The 21,063-nt window shown below is 37.3% G+C and overlaps 2 protein-coding genes across 4 annotated transcripts; one reads left to right on the top strand and one right to left on the bottom strand.

Moving 5' to 3' along the window:
• Positions 1-580: 580 nt before the first annotated feature.
• cep57l1 (centrosomal protein 57, like 1) lies at positions 581-5,164 on the top strand. 3 transcript variants are annotated; one of them, XM_079475519.1, is made up of 11 exons: positions 581-765; positions 1,053-1,203; positions 1,616-1,768; positions 2,034-2,155; positions 2,814-2,930; positions 3,024-3,101; positions 3,182-3,274; positions 3,548-3,628; positions 3,758-3,987; positions 4,090-4,234; positions 4,338-5,040. In XM_079475519.1, exons 1-11 carry the CDS (start codon positions 745-747, stop codon positions 4,572-4,574), a joined length of 1,428 nt encoding a protein of 475 aa, XP_079331645.1. In that variant the 5' UTR covers positions 581-744; the 3' UTR covers positions 4,575-5,040. The 3 variants fall into 3 exon arrangements, with proteins under 3 accessions (XP_079331645.1, XP_079331643.1, XP_079331644.1); XM_079475517.1 differs by having other exon boundaries at positions 589-765; positions 1,023-1,203; positions 4,338-5,164; XM_079475518.1 differs by having other exon boundaries at positions 627-765; positions 1,023-1,203; positions 3,551-3,628; positions 4,338-4,929.
• A 2,592-nt stretch (positions 5,165-7,756) lies between these two features.
• Positions 7,757-18,541, bottom strand: cd164 (CD164 molecule, sialomucin). The gene is made up of 6 exons (XM_079474356.1): positions 18,333-18,541; positions 17,129-17,200; positions 12,046-12,120; positions 11,783-11,854; positions 11,389-11,451; positions 7,757-11,127 (listed from the first exon to the last, which is right to left on the bottom strand). Exons 1-6 carry the CDS (start codon positions 18,406-18,408, stop codon positions 10,967-10,969), a joined length of 519 nt encoding a protein of 172 aa, XP_079330482.1. The 5' UTR covers positions 18,409-18,541; the 3' UTR covers positions 7,757-10,966.
• Positions 18,542-21,063: the final 2,522 nt, after the last annotated feature.

A 21,063-nucleotide genomic window follows, 5' to 3' on the forward strand; every position in this document is an offset into this window, starting at 1 on the left:
GAACCGCAGAGGCCCCGCCACCACTTGTTTATCTCAAACCTTTATGATAAATGCAAGCTTACACCAGATACCTTATTCAATACAAATGTGTGTTTATCCTTAAAAACAGTGCTGGTGTGACTGGACGTCCTCATCCTGTTTTGCAAATGTAATCAAAGGAGCATTTTAGTTTCAGAGTTTTTCCTATCACACCTAGAAATTCTTAAATCCATTTGCAAAATTGTTGTAGTTAACCTGTGTTATACAGTAATCCTGCTAACAAAAACCCGAATTTATGAAAAAAATACATAAATCGTATCCTTGTGTCTTAACTCAGGAGAATTGTTTGTCAATTTCATATCCCGTTTTCTGCTCTTACAAGGCAACCCATTTTATCGTTTGTCTTTCTAATTAATCACAATATTATGCGCTATTACTTTGGTACGAATAACAATAAATGCAACAATAAATGCAAAATTGAATTCACTTATTACCCAGATAATTGTTAAAGCGTGTTAAATAAAGAAGCAATTAAAAGTTTACGTAAAAGTTTTGGTTTATTTTATCTTTTTATGAATAGCATATCTGTGTGTTAAAGCAAGCGGAACCAATGGTGGCGGTAAAACAAGAGGGAAATTTGAAACACCGGGGATTTGGTGGCGCTGTTGCCTACAGTAGTTTCAGCTACATTAGCAGAGCTAACGTCATTTATGTGTTTTCCTGCACCTCGCTTCGTTGTATATGTAACAAAGACATTCATGGATCATGGACCGTTACCGAGATCAGGTATATATGTTTGATATGGTGTTGTTATAGTTACTTAAGCTATGTTTACATGGCGCTGCTGTTAGCATGTGTATGAATTCACGTTTCTCATGGTCAAAACGTGACGTAGGTCTTTCATTCGCAATGCTTTAAAGCTTTCAAAATACGTTGTCTACATTGGCAGCTCTCTAACTTTTAATAAGATGTCTCGATGTTTTTCCGAATACGTCATGACATTCACGACTTGACTTTTAACGTTGCATATTTGTGAATCGCAGACTTTAAATCTGGACTCCCCGTCTAAACAGAGTTACATTGGGAGTTTTTACATGCCTCCGGACAGGATTTCAAGACCCCTGCACATGGACACAGAGACACGTCCATCGGACAGGAATATGTCTGGATTGCGTGACATCGACCCACAGCTTTATCGCACAGTACCTGATGCTGGAAGCAGAGGTGAGGCTCGGTTATTAATTGCTGGAGGTCAATGTCGATCTTTATAGGAACAAACCCCACATGAAAATTTTAGGGCAGTAGTCATTTTAGTATAATATAGTAATAATGTTATAGTATTCTGTAGTATTATCTGCTGGATTAATAAACTATAATAGATGGTAGTAAAATGTTAATGTGTATGATGTGACAGCAAAAATGTGTGTTAATAATGTTAATATTCTATTTTGCATTATTAATATGAATATTTATTATGTAGAATAGCATGAGATAGATTTGTCTTAATTGTAATTTCTAATCCTTGGCGCATCTTGAAGCGTCATTGTTGCCTATGGACACTACGTGAACCGGATGTAACTGAGCTGGCTGAGACGAACGTTTATTCTAATCAAAGCGTTTTTCTGTATTTGAGCAGCAGTGATATCAGCCCTGAAGACGCTGCAGGAGAAGATGCGACGCATTGAGCTGGAAAGGGTTGAAGCAGCAAAGAGCGCCCAGCTCTCTCAAGCTGCTCAGCTCCAGGATCATCCTTCCGCACACAGAGAGAATGAGCCCACACAGAGGAAAGGTAATAGAAAGTGTTTAATTCAACAGTATTTATCGAGATGTATACTTAAGATTGTTTCAAAAGAAGATATTTTTAAGAACGTTCTTAACTGGCCCCCATTCACTTCCATTAGTTTTGTGTCCATACAATAGAAGTGAATGCGGTTACCAACTATCTTCAAAATATTTTTTTGTGTGCACTGCGGAAGAAACAAAGTTATAAATGTTTGAAATGACAGAAATGTTATTTTTGGGTGAACTTTAACGTGAAGTGTCTTTCTCTTAAGAGCTGGTTTCAAAGCTTCGCTCCGCAGAAACACGTTGCTCTCTGCTGGAAAAACAGCTCGACTACATGAAGAAAATGGTGGCGTGTGCAGAGAGAGAGAGCATCACTCAGTCAGAAAGACAGGTGAGCATAACACTGGAGTTAAAGATGGACAGAGAGGAAAACTGTGTACGTTTGGTCTTATTTCGTACAATATTACAGCCTTATTTTGTGTGTACAATTTCTAGCACTTTCCACCCCGTTCGCTTATCCAAACAGATCGTCCCACCGCAAATCATGCCATTGGTTGAGCCAACGTTTGACACAATGCTCAAACAAGCAGAGAAACAGTCTGTTTAGTCGGCTTGACTGAAATTCTCAAAGTGAAAATTCTGTCATCATATACTCACTCTCAGTTTGATCCAAACCTGTATAAATGTCTTTGTTCCTCTAAACACAAAAGAAGATATTTGGAAGAATGTCAGTAACTGAACAGATCTCATCCCCCATTGACTCCCATAGTATTTATTTTCCCTTCTATGGCAGTGAATGTGGGACGAGATCTGACATTCTTCCAAATATCCTCCTTTGTGTTTAGAGGAACAAAAACATTTTACAGGTTTGGAACAAACTGAGGGTGAGTATATGATGACAGAATTTTCACTTTTGGTTGAACTATCCCTTAAATGTTTGGTTGTAAGAAACTGATAATCTTTTGCAAAAATAATTTACAGGGTTGAGATTCTGAGTTTTTTAACACTGTTCTTTATCTCTCTGTTTCTCTACTCTGGTTGGACTTTAGGAGTCAGTGTATAAGGAAAGCACAAATACAGATCCACAAATACAAGCACAACTCTACAAATTGGAAAGACTGGAAAAGGAGTATCTTAAACTCACCAGTACGCAGTCCATGGCTGAGGTATACGCACAAATAATATATAGCGCTTATTTGCTCAAAAAAAAGTGGGACCTTTTTATTTTCTTAATCTGCCATGTTGTCTTTTTTCTGAAGAGGAAGATTGAGCTCTTAGAACAGAAACTCGTATTAGAGGAGCATCAACGCAAGCTTGTGCAAGAGAAAGCAGAAGAAGTAAAAACGCAATTGATTATGAATTACTTAAAATCTCATATTTGTAAAGTATGTTTGTTATTCATGCATGATGTCCTCAGTTGCAGAGAGAGCTTGAGAAGAATGTTCTCTCCCTTTCTGCTGCTACTCAACCCAAAAGCAAGAAAAAGAAGAAGGACAAGACCTTATGCAGGGTAAGTAGCTTTACAGCATTTACATCAACTCATGCATGATGCTAGTGACACCAATGTTGTAGGTTTAATATTCATAGTATACTGGTACTGATATAAAAAATTATAGCTTGAATGTATCGTAGTCCATTTTGGGGAAAAAAGCATCTGACTAATGTAATGTGCAGTAGTGAACATTGAGCAATAGGCGGCAGTACATGTACAGAACAAAATACCAAAGGTATAGTTAATGGTTTTAATGGTGCTGTTTTATTATTTCATATAATGTGTCATCAGAAGTCCCCTTTAGTGAAGGAGGAGGCAGCCCCCCCTCAATATCCTCTTAAGGTTAAACGGCTGCCATTTGTAGCGGGAACAGTGAGTATGACCTCATCGTAGCACAACATAACTTTTTATTTACGTTATTAATCATACAGATTGGAGTCTAAGAGCATATCTTTAGCTTTATTACAACCTTTTATATACAATCACTATATTCTCTTTCAGTCAACCAGTCCTAGCCACTCGGTCAACGCTAATGTTCAGGGTGTGTTGCACATGATGAAGCACAGGAACCTCCGGCTGTGTGAGAGATTAAGCGCTCCGCAGAAGTCTGCTTCTGAGAGCCAGAGGGACCAGTGCAGACCTCCATCCTCCCCCAGCAAGGCAGTTTCCACCCTGGGCAGCCTCTCTGAAATTCTGCTCGCCCTTCAAGATGAACTGGGACAAATGAGCTTGTGAGTTACAGCCATCATGTGCATGGACAGATCATGTTGGATTGTGTAAGGGATTGGACCATGAATGAGAGGTGTAAATGTCTTTTTGTGTATGTGTGACAGTGAGCACCAGGAGCTGGTCAGGCAGATAGATGAGACCGAAAAACAAGATCTCCGAGAGGATCTGGAGAGAGAGTTGGACTGCCTGGTCAGGAGAATGGAAGAGAAAGCAGCTCAAATCTCCAAACTGCGCAAACATAAGGAGACTGTGAGAGTCGGGTGTTCCCCTTCTATGACCGGTTCTCGAATCAATCAAACACACTGATGCACATCAAGCTTCTTTATGTCTGAATGTGTGTTTGTTCCTGTAGGTTCAGAAGCTCTCACAACCATCCAGCCCCAAACAAAAGCCAGGTAGAGCAGCCAGCGTGAAGAACAAAACCAGAGCACAGAGTGGGGTAGAAGCCTTTCCACCGTCCCCTGTCAAACCCTCACCCAGCAAGGTCCAGAAACAGAACGGGAGCAGTCAAGAAACTCTGAGATTACTCAGAGAGACACAGAAACTGTGCTCCAGTCTCCGCAGACAGGACATTGCTTGGGAGACATAGTCTCTGTTCCAGTGTCCATTAACACATACATTGGGCTTGTGAAGAAAACATATTGAGAGGACACTGGGATGACGGTGACCTCAAAGCGATCAGAAAACATTATTCTGTATCCTGAATCCCACATTAGATTTGTTTTACCTACATTTTCCAGTTAAATGAGCTTTTAAAAACTATTTTTCTTAATACTTTAATCTATTTTGTGATCTTTGTGTCTGAATAATAAAATGAAAATTAAATATTTTTTAAATATACTTTTCAATATACAGACAAACGTGATGTTTTGCACAGTGGATAATGTGGGGTTTTGATGGGTGATGATCTTTCCTAATACTTCAAAATAAGTTACCAGAAGTGTAACATGACAGTAAGTAGAACCACAGAAATGTAATTGTGAAAAAAATTATAATTCGATTAATAGGCTTAAACAATATATTTGTCTACGTAACTAGTTTAAGACTTGAATTGTTTTGGAATAACTGCGGGGGTCTTAAAATGTATTAAAAGTTTCAATAGATTAAGAGAAAATGAAGGCCTTAAAAAGTCTTAAATATCATTTTCCAAGGGATTCAATTTAGTATCTTTTCATGTTTGTCCAAAGAGGTCATACGCTAAAGTTTGCCTGAATTTAATCATGGCGTAGGCAAAAAGTGGGGGGTCCCACATCGTTGACTAATGGGGAAAGTCAAGTTTTCAGTGGCAAATATTTTCCTAGTAAGTGTAGTAGAGTCATTGAAAACCAACAGACCCAAGTCATGACATGCATGCTGCTAATTGAAACATCAATTGAAAGGGGCTTGTTCAAAATAACAGCAGTGTGGAGTTCAAATAGGGAGGTACAGTAAATTATTCTGTGAAAAAACTAGTGTCAAACAATTGGCCCTTATTAAAGGGCAAATGTTGTACTGTGCATTTCTCTCTGACGACCAGAGTAAAGTGGGTCGTTTCAGGCATTGTAAAGAAGAACAGCATGCTTTGATAAAAAACCTATAAAGAAGTGCAGAAAATGAGATCAAATGCTTTAAAATGGCCACCAAAACTAGGAAGACGTGGATCGAAGAATAGCCAAAATATCAAAGACTGTTTGCGTACACTAAAATACTCAGAGGTCATGTTGCCTTATGCCGAAGAGGAAATGCTCTTGAAATGGATGTTTCAACAAGACAACGACCCCAAACACACCAGTAAGCGAGCAGCATCTTGGTTCCGGACCAACAAGATTAACGTTATAAAGTGGCAGCCCAATCTACAGACCTTAATCCAATAGAAAACTTGTGGGGTGACATCAAAATAGCTGTTTCTGAAGCAAAACCAAGAATGCAGAAGAATTGTGGTCTGTAGTGCAATCGTCCTGGGCTGGAATACCAGTTCACAGGTGCCAGAAGTTGGTCGACTCCATATAACAGATGTGAAGCAGTTCTCAGAAACCGTGGCTATACAACTAAATATTAGTTCAGTGATTCACAAGAATGCTAAATCTTCAAGCATTTTTTCATTTTATACAGTAAATGTTTGACTGTGAAGAAATAATGCAGATAGTGCCATTTTTCTAACAGCGTACATTCTTTTTTTCTTCACTTTCTGTAGAGTAATAACACATTTTATACTTTTTTCTGTTTTGATTGTGCAGTGTTTATAATGTGCACATTTATGTATTTAAATAAATTATTATAAGGCATTTGAGGTTTACTTAAATTTTTATAAACACACTGCTTCGATTTTGAACACAACTGTATATTGATCAACGCCCTAAGCAAGTTATGAATAACAATATAAATGTTTGACATATCCCAATTAAAAAACAAATTAAACAGTGTATTATAATTACTTCTACCTACATTGTCGACACCAAATAGATTAAATATCTCTCTAAATATCCCTGCATTATTTTGGTATTGGTCAGTTACATATATATATAGCCAAACAGGCTCAAAGTATTCACATCAGTGAAAAAAGGGTAACAGTAGGATGAGGCAGTGTATTGGAGACGAAAAACAAAAAAGAGTATTCTTGCAGCATCAGATTTTGTGTGTCATGTGAGATTTACAATCAGCTGACACATAGTTTCCTTCACGGTTTCCACAACAAAATGATCCTTTCCCTGGCATTTATCTTATTACAACCACAAAGAAAGATAGTCATTGGATCGGTTGAGAGAATGAAAATAAGAGAGTAGAGCGGTTTAAGAAAAAGACGTGTAAAACAGAGGGAACGATCACATTTTAAGGGAGACTGATCTGAAAAGGCACAAGACTTTGTGTTGTGCAGACAGTCTTATTCGATTATTCCATGGCACAGTACAAATTAAATCAGTATTATACAAACTGACCCTGGGCTGTGAAACATTGAGTACAGGAAACCCTGTATCATGGAGTGACAAACACACATGCAACAACACCATAGATTCTTGGTTGGAAATTCTATTTTTGATTTTGGCAATCTTTTAGACTTAAAGATCATGGCTCCAGCTGATACTGTGGACAAAAAGTGTCCATGTGATACTGGATCTCTTTTTAAATGGTTTATAAAAAAATTATACTTCGATTGTACTATTGTTCTAGGCATAAAATGATTCAAACTTTTATAATAACACGCACATCCTGCCCAGCAACGAAATCTGGCCACATAGGCAAGAATGAAGCTATCCCGAAGGCTAACCGCATATCCTGTTAGTAAAACATCACAGAGTTTAACCACAGTTTTCTAGGACACAGAGACCTTGGAACACGGATTAAAACATTGTCAGGCATTAGAGGTTTCAATGAGTCATCTGTCTTTTTTTGGGAATATGCTTAGTTTACCTAAAATAACAACTCAGTCATCGTTTATTCACCCTCATGTTGTTTCAAACCTTTATATGACTCTTTCTTCTGTGGGACACAAAAGAAGATACTTTGAGAAATGAAACGGTGGTTTTGTCTCCATAAATTGCCATTCAAGGGGGCAATGTTGTTTAGTTACCAACATTCAAAATATCTTAATTTGTATAAATGTTTGGATTTACATGAGAATCGAAATATTGTCTTTTTTGGGTAAAAGTATATAATGAAGACTAATTTGGGAGGAAGGCTCCAATCATATTAGTATCCTAATAAAATATGCTTGTTTGGTTATTTGAATATTGTACGCATATTGCACTTCACATTTATTAACAACCTTTCACAAACACACACACTACAGCCACATTGGTTTTAACATATTCAAACTTTAATTGATCACAACATTTTCAACCTAATTGCAAATCTAGGTCTGGAACAAGAAAAACATTAAAGACAAATTAAAGAATCTGACAACCAGAGAAGTAAAACCAACAGAGAGCATAAAACAATTAAGGCAAACTTTCTTGCAGCAGACGCAACAATAGCGTCTTATCATTACCATCAAGCATACGTGGGGCGTGCGCTGTTCATGTAAAGCTATTTGGAAATAGCACAACAGGCCAAAAGTAACAAAAAACCAAACGAAAATTTCGAAACAAAAGCAAAAATCATGGCACAAGCAAGATGCAATACTCAATGTACCTCTCTATCCGCTGACAACTTGAATAAACCTAACCTTCATTCCAGCAAGATCACGTCCCTTTGAGTGTAATTCTTCACAGCAACATTCATCTTCATTCACAAATCTTAAATAATTAAGGCACGTTTTCTTCAAAAAGTGGCATTTTTCATGGCTGTTTCTGTATAAATCGATAGGTAAATGCATGCAAACATAATGGCGCTAGCGATCAAAGGCCACAAACTAGGTGTGAAACACTTTTTGTGCAGTTTACATTCTCAACCCCAGTAAACTTCAATGATCTCTTTGTAATTCAAAAACTTAAATGCAACAAGTAATGCTCTTTACATGCACAACTCAATCCATTTGCAACCAAGTGGGCTCTTGTAAATGTGTACTATCAATAATAGGCAGCCAATAGTGTGAGGAGCTGTGTCATTTTGTCTTAATTCAAATGCTGTCATATTGATTAATCGGTTAAAAAAATAAATGTTTGTGTTTATATGTGTGCGTGGCGTGAATTCGTATCCTTGTTATATATACATAAGTATGAATGTTCATTTTGGAATCGATTCATCACGATTAATCGATTTGTCAGCACTGGTTAAGTCATAACAAAAAATACAATTCAAACACTGTGCATTCTTAACTTTTTCCACAAGCAGTGTTTGTAATTTGGCATTGCTGAAGCAAAAAGGCAATCTTTTCCCTGACTACACTAAGACTATGATTACGTAAAATGAGGGCATGAAGTTGGTTATGCATTATAGCAGCTTTTTAGTGACTCGTTATGACTTTTGGCACGAGAGCACTGCAATACGACAATACGCAAGCAATGAGAGTGATTCAATGAAGTGAGTGATGTTTTAACAGTCATCTTTGAAGAAACGTGTAATTAACACAATGCTAGGAATGGCTTAACATTTCAGCGTTGGCATGTGAAGCACCATTACAAGATTCGCAACCTAAAGAGCGTTGATTGCTTTTCCGACAAAGATGTTATTAGCAGCAAGCTAATTCTGATTATTAATATCCAAACATTATAACATAGGAATGGAGGAAAAAAACTAAATTAAAGTATGAAGCCCTCGGCCAACACACGAGTCAGTTCAGTAGCCAGACAAATTAAATTACGAACAGAGTACCAAATAAAAAAAGTCCAACACCACTGTTTCAAATATGGCAGATATTAGACAATGTCAAAGTCCACTTTTGAATGTGAACTGAAGCCGCCTAACCACAAGAATCACATCCCAAACCAAGAAATCCAAGCTAAGCATAACACGATCTGTTTGTTGATCCGAGTCACCTCTGATCTAAGATACCATCCAAACAGTTGGTTCACGGACAGAATAAGCTAAAAAATATATTGAAAAGACGTTTTTATGTAGCTGGGTCAGAGATTTAGAAATGTACTTCTTAAACTGGATTCAGCACAAGGGCTCATAAACATAAATCAACATAAGACATTGTAGTTCCTTTCATATTAATATTGATTTATTTGGCCATTTTCTGGTAAAATATATGAGTTCAGTACATAAATATTGATTAGATCGAAAAACGTGAGCATCAGGAGTGCTAGAATCTAACCAACGTTTGTGTGCAAGCGAAACAATTCAATAACTAAAGCCTTTGGAAAGCATTAAACCATAAACAGCAAACAAATGATTTATCTTTTTATTATCTACTCTGTATAGCAATCAGTCCAGCTGGCAGACAGTATATATATTTCATCAACACAAGCAATCCGACACACAAACATGGTCTAGTCCAGCAGGTTAAAGCAGAGGCTTGCACAAATACAACCTCAACAACCGCTCGCCACAAACACATTCACACTTTTAATGCTTGAAGAGTAAGAGGGACTAAACCTACCACTCCTCAACCTCAACTAAAGAAATCCACTGCCTGCATCTAAAGGCACTTCAACCGTCTATCATTTTAAAAAGGATCCACAATCCACAGCCCTCAAAGTGCCTTTCTTTACAGAAGAATCAACTAATGCTAAACCAAGAGCTATTACTTGATCTCGATATTGGCTTTAATCCTCATAAACTCCCAAACATACATCTTAAAATTGTCTGTATCTTGTAAATTTGCACGATAAGCAAGGAACTGCAGCTTTGCCAAGATTATACTATATGACCAAATAAATGCCAGTTTGTAATGGGTTTTAAAAGCTGAGTCCTTCGACTAAAAGGGACTAAAATAAGCAGGGGTTGAATGAAAATGCAATAAAAAAAACACCAAAAGTCTGAAGGGTTTTAGAAAGGAAAAACGTAACTAGTCCAAATCGATACATGCATTGTTTTGACATTTTATATGGGAATATTGGAACAGAGAAGGTGATTGAGGGTGATTAAATGTTTCTTGTGATTTCTTTTCAGATACTGGACACCATAGAAAGAATCATTATTGATAGCAACCCCTAAAGACAACAAAAAATAAAAACACTGTTCTATTGAATAGAACAGGCCCTCATGACTACTTAACACTGGAAATTGAGAATTACTGCTGTACGGTGGAATCCGGTGGCTCACCGTGCCTCAAAACCAAATCGCAACAATATTGGCAAGACAAAGCACTAATTTGATCACCGATGAACCACTGGATTAAAAAAATAACTGATAGAGATGATTTGTGGCTTTGAAGTGGCAGGACAGATTTCACACGAGGGCGTCAGTCTGCATGTTGTGTGCATGTGTGTGTTAATGAATTTACAGAGTGATTGTGAGCGCTTGAACCTAAAGCTTAAATCACATGAGAAATGTCAAATAGATGGCTAAACAGAAGAGATCACAAAAGTGATGAAGGAAAATCTGTGTACTGTCTCTGTTTCTGTTTCGTTCTCGTAAGGGCAGGACTGTGGGATTTGTGTCTCCGGGTGGCAGCGTGCGTTACAGGGTGTGGTAGTTGCGATCTTTGGACTTGCAGAACTTGTAAAGGAAAAAGATGACAGCTTGAAGGCCAAGAACTAAGACGATTCCTCCGATGAAGCTGGCGGCGTCGAAAGTGGACTTCTTGTGTGGAGAAGTAGTAGGTGCCACGCTTGTGGTATCTGTGGAAAAATAATAAACGTCTGGAGTACAAAATCTAAATAGACATTATGAAATTCATCTTGATTTTTATTATGCTGAAAACACTATTTCTAGTATTTTATTATGCTTTTATTATGCTGATAACACTATTTCTAGTATCACATAAAAGCATTTTGACCCCTCTTTGTTACATAACTGGTCTGACTAGTCGATTTACTTTGTTAAAACTGCTGCGTGATAAATCACTCTGAAAGAGGTGTGGACATCAGAGCTGTACTTACTCGTGACTGTGCTATTTTGAGTCGGAGCCACTGTTGGTGATTTAGTGGTGATCACTGTGGTAGCTAAACAGAAAGAAAGTGAAGACAATCAACAATAAAGAGTCAAATGCAGAAGCATTAAGTATTACAGCCTGTTCTGTGCTATATACTCAAATGTTTACCTATTGCCTACAGAAAATAAACCAACTGAGGTAAACTGATCAAACAAAGGTGTTAACAGGATCTACACATTTTGTGATCGCATAAAGTACATGTGAATAATATTGCATGTGTCATGTTAATAATCAAAATGTTAAGAAAGTTGAAGTGTGCAGAAGTTAGGTAGGTAGGCGTGTGTGTTTGTACAGTTTAGAGGTGTGTATAAAGGTAAATAAGGTGAGTGCAAGTCTTTTACTGGTAGAAGGCATAACGGTGCTGTTTGTGGTGTTGGCGGGGGTGGTCACTGGTGGGCTCACTGTTGTTGGTGCTGAGAAAATACAGTTTAATATACAGAACATAAATGATTAATGTGCTAGTCGTTCAGGTGCCTTCAGTTTCATAATCTGTAGAAATGAATCAATTGTTTATTCTATTAAATCGAATTAAAGTCTAACACCGTTTGACATCTTTCAACCAAATCGACTAAAAGAAAAAGCTCAAGATGACGACAGGACCTACCAGTGCAGTTGACATTGGTACAGTTGGTCATTTCACTCGTAATGGAAGAATTACGGCACTGTGGTACTGGTAAATCTGTATGAACAAAATAAATGAGACATTTTCCAACACATATTTCTTAACATTAAGAAAAATTATTTACAAACTAAAAAGATCAACAAGATTATGGGTGCGGGTTGAATGATTCCATTAATTCTAGTCATCTTTAAATAAAGAGCAAAATGGGACTGAAAAGAGAATAAAATGTCTGCAATCGAGTAAAGAAACAAGGACAAACAGGCAAATTCAAGTAAAAAAATATTTTTTTTATAAATTCAATATAAAAAAAGAGAAGACGCTCCCGTATCGCAATCAGCTGGTTTGCATTCAGACTACAACACTGTATGGAATATAGCATTGTGTGCATTGGCTCACAGCTGAAATAGCTACTGATAAAAAAACTAAATTATACACATTGTTTCGTAATTCAATTTATGGACAGCGTGATCCTTGTGTCACTCACTCATTGCTCTTATAGTCATGGGCGTGCAGCTATCGACAGATTCCAGCAAGTAATTCAGCAGTTAACATTCCTAAACTATACATCATAGAGTCAATTGATGATGTGAAGGTACACTAATGAAAACACAGCTAAACTATCCCTGCTGTAATAAGTAGGAAACAGTTTTCATAGACTTATAAATCCAATACTTCAACAAACTTTCCTACATTTTTTTACGGAAATATGGGGTATAAACACACCTTCATTATATTTTAGTAGTTTCTTCTGTTCATTGTCAATGTCATAATATGAATGAAATATATGTTTCATTGCAATAGTCAAATAGTCATTGAAGGAATAGTTCACCCCCCTAAAAAATCCGACATCTCTTATTCTTCTCTACATTCTTGTTGTTCAAAACCTGTATTTGACTCTTTATTCTGTGGAGCACAAAAGAAGATATTTTGAGAAATGGTTTTGTGTCTATACGATGGAGGTCAATGGCAGCCAAAGCTGTTTGGTTATCAACATTCTTCTTTCTTTTGTTCTGCAGAAAAAATAAAGTCATTTAGGTTTGAAATGTCATGAGGATGATGGATCTTTGAACGAAGGGACTATCCGACTAATGTGACTAACTTATCGCGCCGTGAAACCCACAAATGGGTCACGCTGCTAAAGTTAAACCAACTAAGGTTGTTTATGAAGGTCCATTGTTTTTTATGTGGGCTCAAACCGAAACATTATATGGAGAAAAATGTCACATGCTTTTGTGAAAGATAAAGCTCTCGTGTAGAAATTCCAATCTGTGACATCACACGGAGACAAATGTGCTTTCTGAGTCAGCAAAAAACATCCACACATTCCACAACAACATCCATCAACAGTTTATACATACATACATACGGTAAAACAGATTCGGCAGCCCAGTCTCAAGAAATGATTGACGAGAAATGTATAAACAACATTCATTACATTAAAAGGACTATGCAAGCGCACTAAAGCATTCAGCTGAATTAATATAGTGTCAACTGGATCAGATCCACATTCTGTTTTAAAGGGATATTTCACCCAAAAATGATAATACTGTCATAATTTACTCGCCTTTGAGTCTATTGGCAAAATCTGTCTGGTAATAAGCTTTCTTCCAATATGTTTCTCTGTGTTTATCAGAACAAAGACATTTATACAGATTTGGAACAACTCGAAAATTAGTATATGATGACAGAATTAAAATTTTTGGGTGAAGAATCCCTTTAACATACTGCAATATGTTTGCCAGATTTATTCTTAAAGTGATAGTCATACCATCTTGTCATTTCAACAATGTTCTAAAAAATATTGTTATGGTACAGCGATGGCACCTATTAACTTGCATAGGCAATAGAAGTGAATGGGTGCTGTCGCTGTTCAGTTACCAAATATATAATTTTTATGTTCTGCGGAAGAAAGTAATGTTTGAAATGACAACAGTGTGAGTAAACAATGACAGAATTTTAAATTTGGGTGAACTATCACTTTAAAGGAGTGATCATTTTTCATGATCATTTACTCACCCCGGGTTAATTAAAGATGTGTTTTTGTATTTGTTTCTTAAATCGAAACAAAATTAGGTTTTTTGATGAAAACATTCCAGGATTTTTCTCGATATAGTCGACTTCAATGGACTCTAAACGGTGGAAAGTCAAAATTATAGTTTCATTGCAGCTTCAAAGGGCATTAAACGATACCAGACGATGAATAAGGGTCTAATCTAGCGAAACGATCAATCATTTTCTAAAAAAAATACAAAATCTCTGCTCTGTTCAGCCATACACGTTCATCAGGCATTCACGTACTATGTAATTAAGTTGAAAAGGTCACGCTTGACATAAGCAGAAGTACAAAGTTGGTGTGTACAAGTTGATTGTAAAAGGTCAAAAGCCATTTACCAAAAAAGGGTAGCCCTGCTACACCTACGTCAAGAGTGAACTTTCCGTGGAAAAACCGTGGAGAAAGATCCAGGAATGTTTTCATCAAAAACCTTCATTTCTTTTCTACTAAAGAAACAAATAAATAAAGACATGGGGGTGAGTAAACTATCATGAAAATTTATTTTGAAAATTAACAACTCCTTTAAAGGGCCACTGAAACAAATCGCATTGTTAGGCTGTGTTATCAAGTTGAGATTGAAAAGTGATTCAGTAAAAAAGTCAATATTTGATCTCTAAATATTCCTGGCCAAGTGTTCTTACAACTCAAATGAGTGTATTTACAGGTCGCGTTTCAACATGTAGACTTAACCTTTACATTTGCACCTGTTTCCAACAAGCTCCTGGAAATAGTGACTCACCCAAACAAATACCCGTCCTATGATCAGAATATCTGTATAAACCCTCAAACTCAACCGAAACATTTCCTCCTCTCTAACCGTTTATCCTAACAATGTGCACTACAGCAGGAGAGACCCAGTTATTTCCAGTGTGTTGTGTTTCTCTGAATCAGTGTAAAACGATCGCGTCATCTCAAGGGAGCCAATAGCACAATGCTAACACCATTGGCTTTGTTGCGAGGGAGTGGGGGGAGGTGCGGTTACAGACGCTACACCTGCTGGATCCCGTCAGACCACTTCTGCACACCGATGAGAACAGGCTACTCTCAGAGACACAATACATTCCCGGTGGGTGTGGAGAGAGACAGCTGACTTAATTTTAACCTGAGAACAAAACCAGCGAAAGTGATTCTTAAGGGAAGTGGTTTAGAACAGTATTTCTGAGTGCAACGGACCAATCTGTAATGAAGTGTTAATCTGTTTGTCTATCAAACAAACCAAGACAGCGAGACAACTAAATCAATACCACGTATAAGAATAAACACAAATAACTGACTTACAAAATGTCACTTCAAAAATAAGAGCGCAAAGTTGACCGCACGTCCCATGTATAGCTAAATATCTAAGACGTCACAATGTTACGCAAACCTCTTCAACTGTAAGAAAACAACCATACATCTGTACAAGTAAACAATTGAGAAAATGCAGAGCTCAAGGTCATCTATGCATTCAAAGTCCAAATTCGATTCTTGAAAGCTTTTTATTATTATAACCCACTTTCTACCATGCCCTCTTGTTCCATATGCTCTCATTCAACACTGGTTCGTTCTGCTTGTTTATTAATTTATTGTCTCATTTGAATTTTCCACGTCTCTCCTCTATGATACCACCTTTCTCTCTTGTGTCTTGTTCCTGAAAAGCCTCGAGCGCCATAGCAACAGTGTGTGTGCGTTTCATTAGTATGTTTACTCTCTCTGATTCATTTCGCCTCAACCATTAGCAAAGAGGCACACAGAAGGGCTTCAGGGATGAAAGGCCAGTTACTTCAGGCGCACACTGACCAAAACAAGCATCAAGTACCAAATGAGCTAAATAAACTGCTAAATTGTGGACAGTGCGCACACACATGCACGCATCCTACATCCTACCAATGACGCCAAAGCTTGTTCTGACTACAGCTTAAAGGAATAGTTTACATAAAAATAAACTTGTCATCATTTAATCACCCTCATTGCTGTTCCACACCTGACTGACGTTAAAGACATAATCCCTAGTAAGTTACTTTAAATGTATGGAAAAAGAAGAACAAGTACATTTTAGTAAAATAGTCATACAGGTTTCATACTGATAAAAAGATTTTCATTTTTGGGTAAACGGTTACTTTAAGCTTTGACTATGTCAAACCTCGGATATTTTGCAAGTCACAACAGACTTTTGTATCAATCTAAAAACATTTACAATAAGGGTGAAGGAAACCAAAATGTTTGAAACTTATAAACTGTCAGTTTCACGTAAAGGAATAAAATGCAACAATTCTGTCATAATTTACTCATCTTCAAGTTGTTCCTAATGTGTATACATTTCTTTATTCTCATGAACACAGAGAAAGATATTTGGAATGATGCTATAACCAAACAGCCCATAATTTTTTTTGTTCTGTTGAACACAAAAGAAGATATTTTGAAGAATGTAGGACAGCAAACAGTTCTGGGGCACTTTAGACTACCATTGTTTTTTCCTACTATGTTAGTCAATGGGTGTTGAGATCTCTTTGGTTAAAAGGATTCTTCCAAATATCTTTCTCTGTGTTCATCAGAACAAAGAAATGTACACACATTAGGAACAACTTGAAGGTGAGCAAATTATGTCAGAATTTAATTTTTTGGTTAAGTATCCCTATAAGCTAATACAAGCAAACCACTACTGAACCATAAACAAAGCTTGATATTCAGTCCTCATAAACCACATGCCTACAGCGAGGCCATATTAATTTACCTAAACATGCTTTTAGTGAAATGAGAGTGTGCGTTTCTATACTAAATAAAACAATTCACTATGTCTAATAGGTCAGGGGAGGCATGTGTGTAACAGGACTTGAAATCAAAAGGCTTGTACTGTATTCACTCAAACGTAATTTAGTCCCACCCATGAGAAAAGCTTATCAGGAAACAAATGTTGATGTACAAGATGTTCAAGCAGCCTCTTATTACAAATAAAACATACGTCGTGGTCTGTATTATGCTGTATGAATGGTGTTTTATGCATATTGAATTAAACATGGAGACGGAACTGACCTGTGCAATTCATCCACTGGCAGCCAGTCACAGTTGCGCATGCTTCACAAGTTTTCGAGTCCTTACACACATCTGCAAAAGAAACAATCAATTAAAATGACAAACTTTGCTCTTTAGTCATTGATTTCTAGAGTTAAAAAAAGGTGGAATTTAATCACATAAGTACAAGTGGGTATCATGAACTGATGAAGAACGACAAGCTTTGACAGCACTTTTTAAAGTAGGTTAAAGTGATAGTTCATCCCAAAAATAAAAATTCTGCCGTCGTTTACTCATCTTCGAGTTGTTTCAAACCTTCATATTCTGGTGAACACAGAGAAAGATATTTGGTGGAATGCTGTTAACCAAACAGTTCTTGTACCTACCCCTTACTAGGAAAAAAAATACTTTATATTTAGTTTGTTTTGTTAAACACAAAAAAAGATATTTTGAAAAATGTAGGACAGCGAACTGGGGCTCTTTAACTTACAATGGTAGTCAATGGGGTCTAAAAACGGTTTGGCTACAAGCATTTGCCCAGATAATTTTCTCTGGGTTTAACCAAACCAAGACATTTATACAGAGTGAGTAATTCATGACAGAATTGTCCTTTTGGGGTGAAATACCCCTTTAATGTTAATTTAACCTAAATATAGTTCATCGTTAGTTCGTGTTTGTCCACAGAACCCTAAAAATACACAATATACATTTACAAAAACGTTTTGTAGACCAAGTTTTAAGACAGCTGGCCTGGTCTTTTTGCGCAATGTCTGTACTGAAACCAACAATGATTTATTATACAGCCGGGCATGTAATTCTGATGATAAATATAGTCCTCGTAACGCAGGTCTAAAGGCAAGCAAGGCAACAAAAAAGCAAATCTGAAGTGTTGTATTACACAACCGCAAGCAGGGCGATCAGCCGTAGTGACACGAATAGCAAGAGATCAATCTTTCAAGTAAAACCCAATAAACATTAACAAGGTTGGATATAATCTTGGCAGAATATAATTCAGTAATGGCACAAACTAAGTCTTGCTGTTGGACAAAAACAAACCGGTCAAAATGCGAGAGGGAGCACGTCCATGATCAAATGCGTTTTACACGACTTGACGCTGATATAATCACGATGGGGTGACATACTGTTTTGAATCGCCGTTGAGCTAACTGGAACACGTTGTTTCACAGTTATATTTCCAAGCCAATTTGATGACAAATCCACTCACCTTCCGCCGAATCTTGGCCGGACATCGATCCCAAGAGGGCTAGTAACAATGTCACGAAGAAAAGCCTCCAAAACATTTTGTCTAATGGGTATTTTCTCAATCCTGGTTCGAGCGAATGTGTCGAGCTGTCTGCAGTTCGACTCGAGTTGTGGATGTGGCTGCGCTTCCTGCTTTCAACGTCACGTGACTAGTTTCTTCATTATTGCGTTGCAAATGTGGCTTTTCTTAGCGGAACTAAAACCGTTTTCCTCTAGGAGGCGCTTGGGGCCTCACTAACCGTTTCCGCAATTGACATCAACGTTAGGTTTTTTTTATTAATTAATTATTTACATTTAATAACTCCGAAAATTATATCCGACATAATGTCATCCTCAGAACTTTCTGTAAATACGTCGAATAACCGATTTGTCTAGAAATGATAAAACACTTAGGCTATCTTGACAGGCGAGTAATACAGTAACACCTGATAATTACGTTTTCAATCGAAATTACGTTTGCTAAAGTTTAATAGCCATAAAACAGAAACGCACAAGAGATACAATCTAAAATACATTTATGTAGTAAAATCGTATTTAAAATTACAGTCTGTTAGGCTCCACCCTCGTAGGAATCGACTTCCTGCGCAGTTCGCGCTGCAATTCCACGTTGCAGTTTTTATTTAGTTTTTAATTATAATTTCTGACAAACAAAAAGACAATAACAACATTGATCCTCCACAATCCGTCGTGAATTGTACACCATAAATTCCCACAAGTATACATTCCACAGGTTTCTTGAGCTTTCATTTGCCAGTGCCACGTGTTTTCCTCACGCTTCTTCTATATGTAACCGGGTTAAATACAGATGGGGAAACCCTGCGTCGACAAATGAATGGTTTCATGGCCTTATTAAGTAATAGTTTAAAGAGCGTCTATTTCAAATATTAGAACCTTAAAAGATATACGACCCAACAAAATGCAGGCGAGTAAACATCCGGATATAGCGCCATCTCCTGGATTTATTGCGCAGCGTCACATCCTATATACGTGTGTATGAAAAGAAGGACATCGTCAAAATGAGACTAATTGCTATTGTACGTAAGTATAACTTAAACTAGATTATGCAAGTTTATTCAGGGCTCGTGGCGGATGGTGATAAACGCACACAAACGATACTGAATAACATTGCTGTAATTATTATAATCGTCATTTTAAACACGTTATAACGTGCTACTTGCTATGCTGCCACCCGGTGGAGAAGTGTGGATCCAACAGGAAAGTTCATGACCTTGGTGGAGCCGCTGTAAACACCGCCAACACGCTCACAACACAACACAACACAACACAACACAACACAACACAGTGCCTCAAAGTAGATAACTCTATTATTTTTAAACCCATTGACAAAGTAAGATGTAGCTTACACGTCATTGTCAAAGCAGAGAAAAGGGAATGACGTTATTTTGGATACACTTTGAGCAATGAAAAGGGCAAATAAAACACAACTCTTTAACTTACAGGCACGACTTAATATAATACTATATTTGCAATTGCAGATGCGTTTGTAAGTAAGAACACAATACAAAAACCAGACCTCTTTCTAAGAATTTTCTAATGGTCTAGCATCTAAATATTTCAATTGGCTCAATTAAAGTAATTTGAATATACATGATAATTGACAATCGTACAAATTGAAACTGCTTGTTTGTTATAGCATTAAAATACGATGAAGCATTTGTAAACAGTGGAAGTGGGGTACCTTTACAGTATTTGGCACCGTCAATTTGCATTATGTTGCAATATCCATTTTCATTCAGTAGAGGGCAGTATTGTTACACAAGTGAGAGTAATACATTTCAGCAGACTTCTTGTGGAAGGCATCGGTAGTGTTAATAGCAATCTACACCGCGTCTGGATATCATTATTAGGTCTGTTAGTTTTCAGGCAAGAGAAAGGTTGTCATTAAATGACGAATCTTAAAACGTCAAATTATAAAATCGTCTGTATTAAACTGAGTCCGGTCGTTCGGTCAGCAGATGGCATACACTTACAGATTTGATTCCCTCTCATAATCAAGCGTACTGTATGGGTCACTTTTATTCGTATTACCGAATAGAAGAGTCAGATAAGAGACTGGACAAAATATCAAGCGAACAATTAAAAGCGTATTTGTAGTCACGTGTGTTAAAAATCGATTAGTTATTGTATTGCTTGTTAATATTCACAGCGCCCCCTGCGTGTGAAAAGGAAGAGCACACTACGTTAAACGGGAGCAGATGAGAGGCGACAGTCAAAGCATCAAACTGTATGTCAGACAGAGTCACGTTGTTTAACGCCAGCGTGACACACGCGATCATTCCACGGGTTTTGAATCAGTATAGAGGAATGCCCTCGAGATCTTCAAAGAAAGATGGTCATCCCTTGAGTGCAAGTCACTACATAGCATGTCGTACCACAAATGCCAATAGATTCGGAATTTAACAACCCGGAGATACAATAGCACTTACAATCCTAATTTTGTATAGCCGAACAGAATAAAATAACATACGAAGACCAAACTAATTGCGCACACCAGTTACACTATAAAACGTATGTGCCATATGATCATTAAATCACAACTCGTTTAAGTACCAACAACCCAAAACTGGTTCTGGTGGATCCCCGCCCAATAACATGGAATTGTTACTGAGTGTGAGAGAGAGAGAGAGAGAGAGAGAGAGAGAGAGAGAGAGAGCCTGGCTAGGTTGCACCCT

The sequence above is a fragment of the Barbatula barbatula genome, assembly GCF_947034865.1.
Source record: "Barbatula barbatula genome assembly, chromosome: 15".
Taxonomy (NCBI): domain Eukaryota; kingdom Metazoa; phylum Chordata; class Actinopteri; order Cypriniformes; family Nemacheilidae; genus Barbatula; species Barbatula barbatula.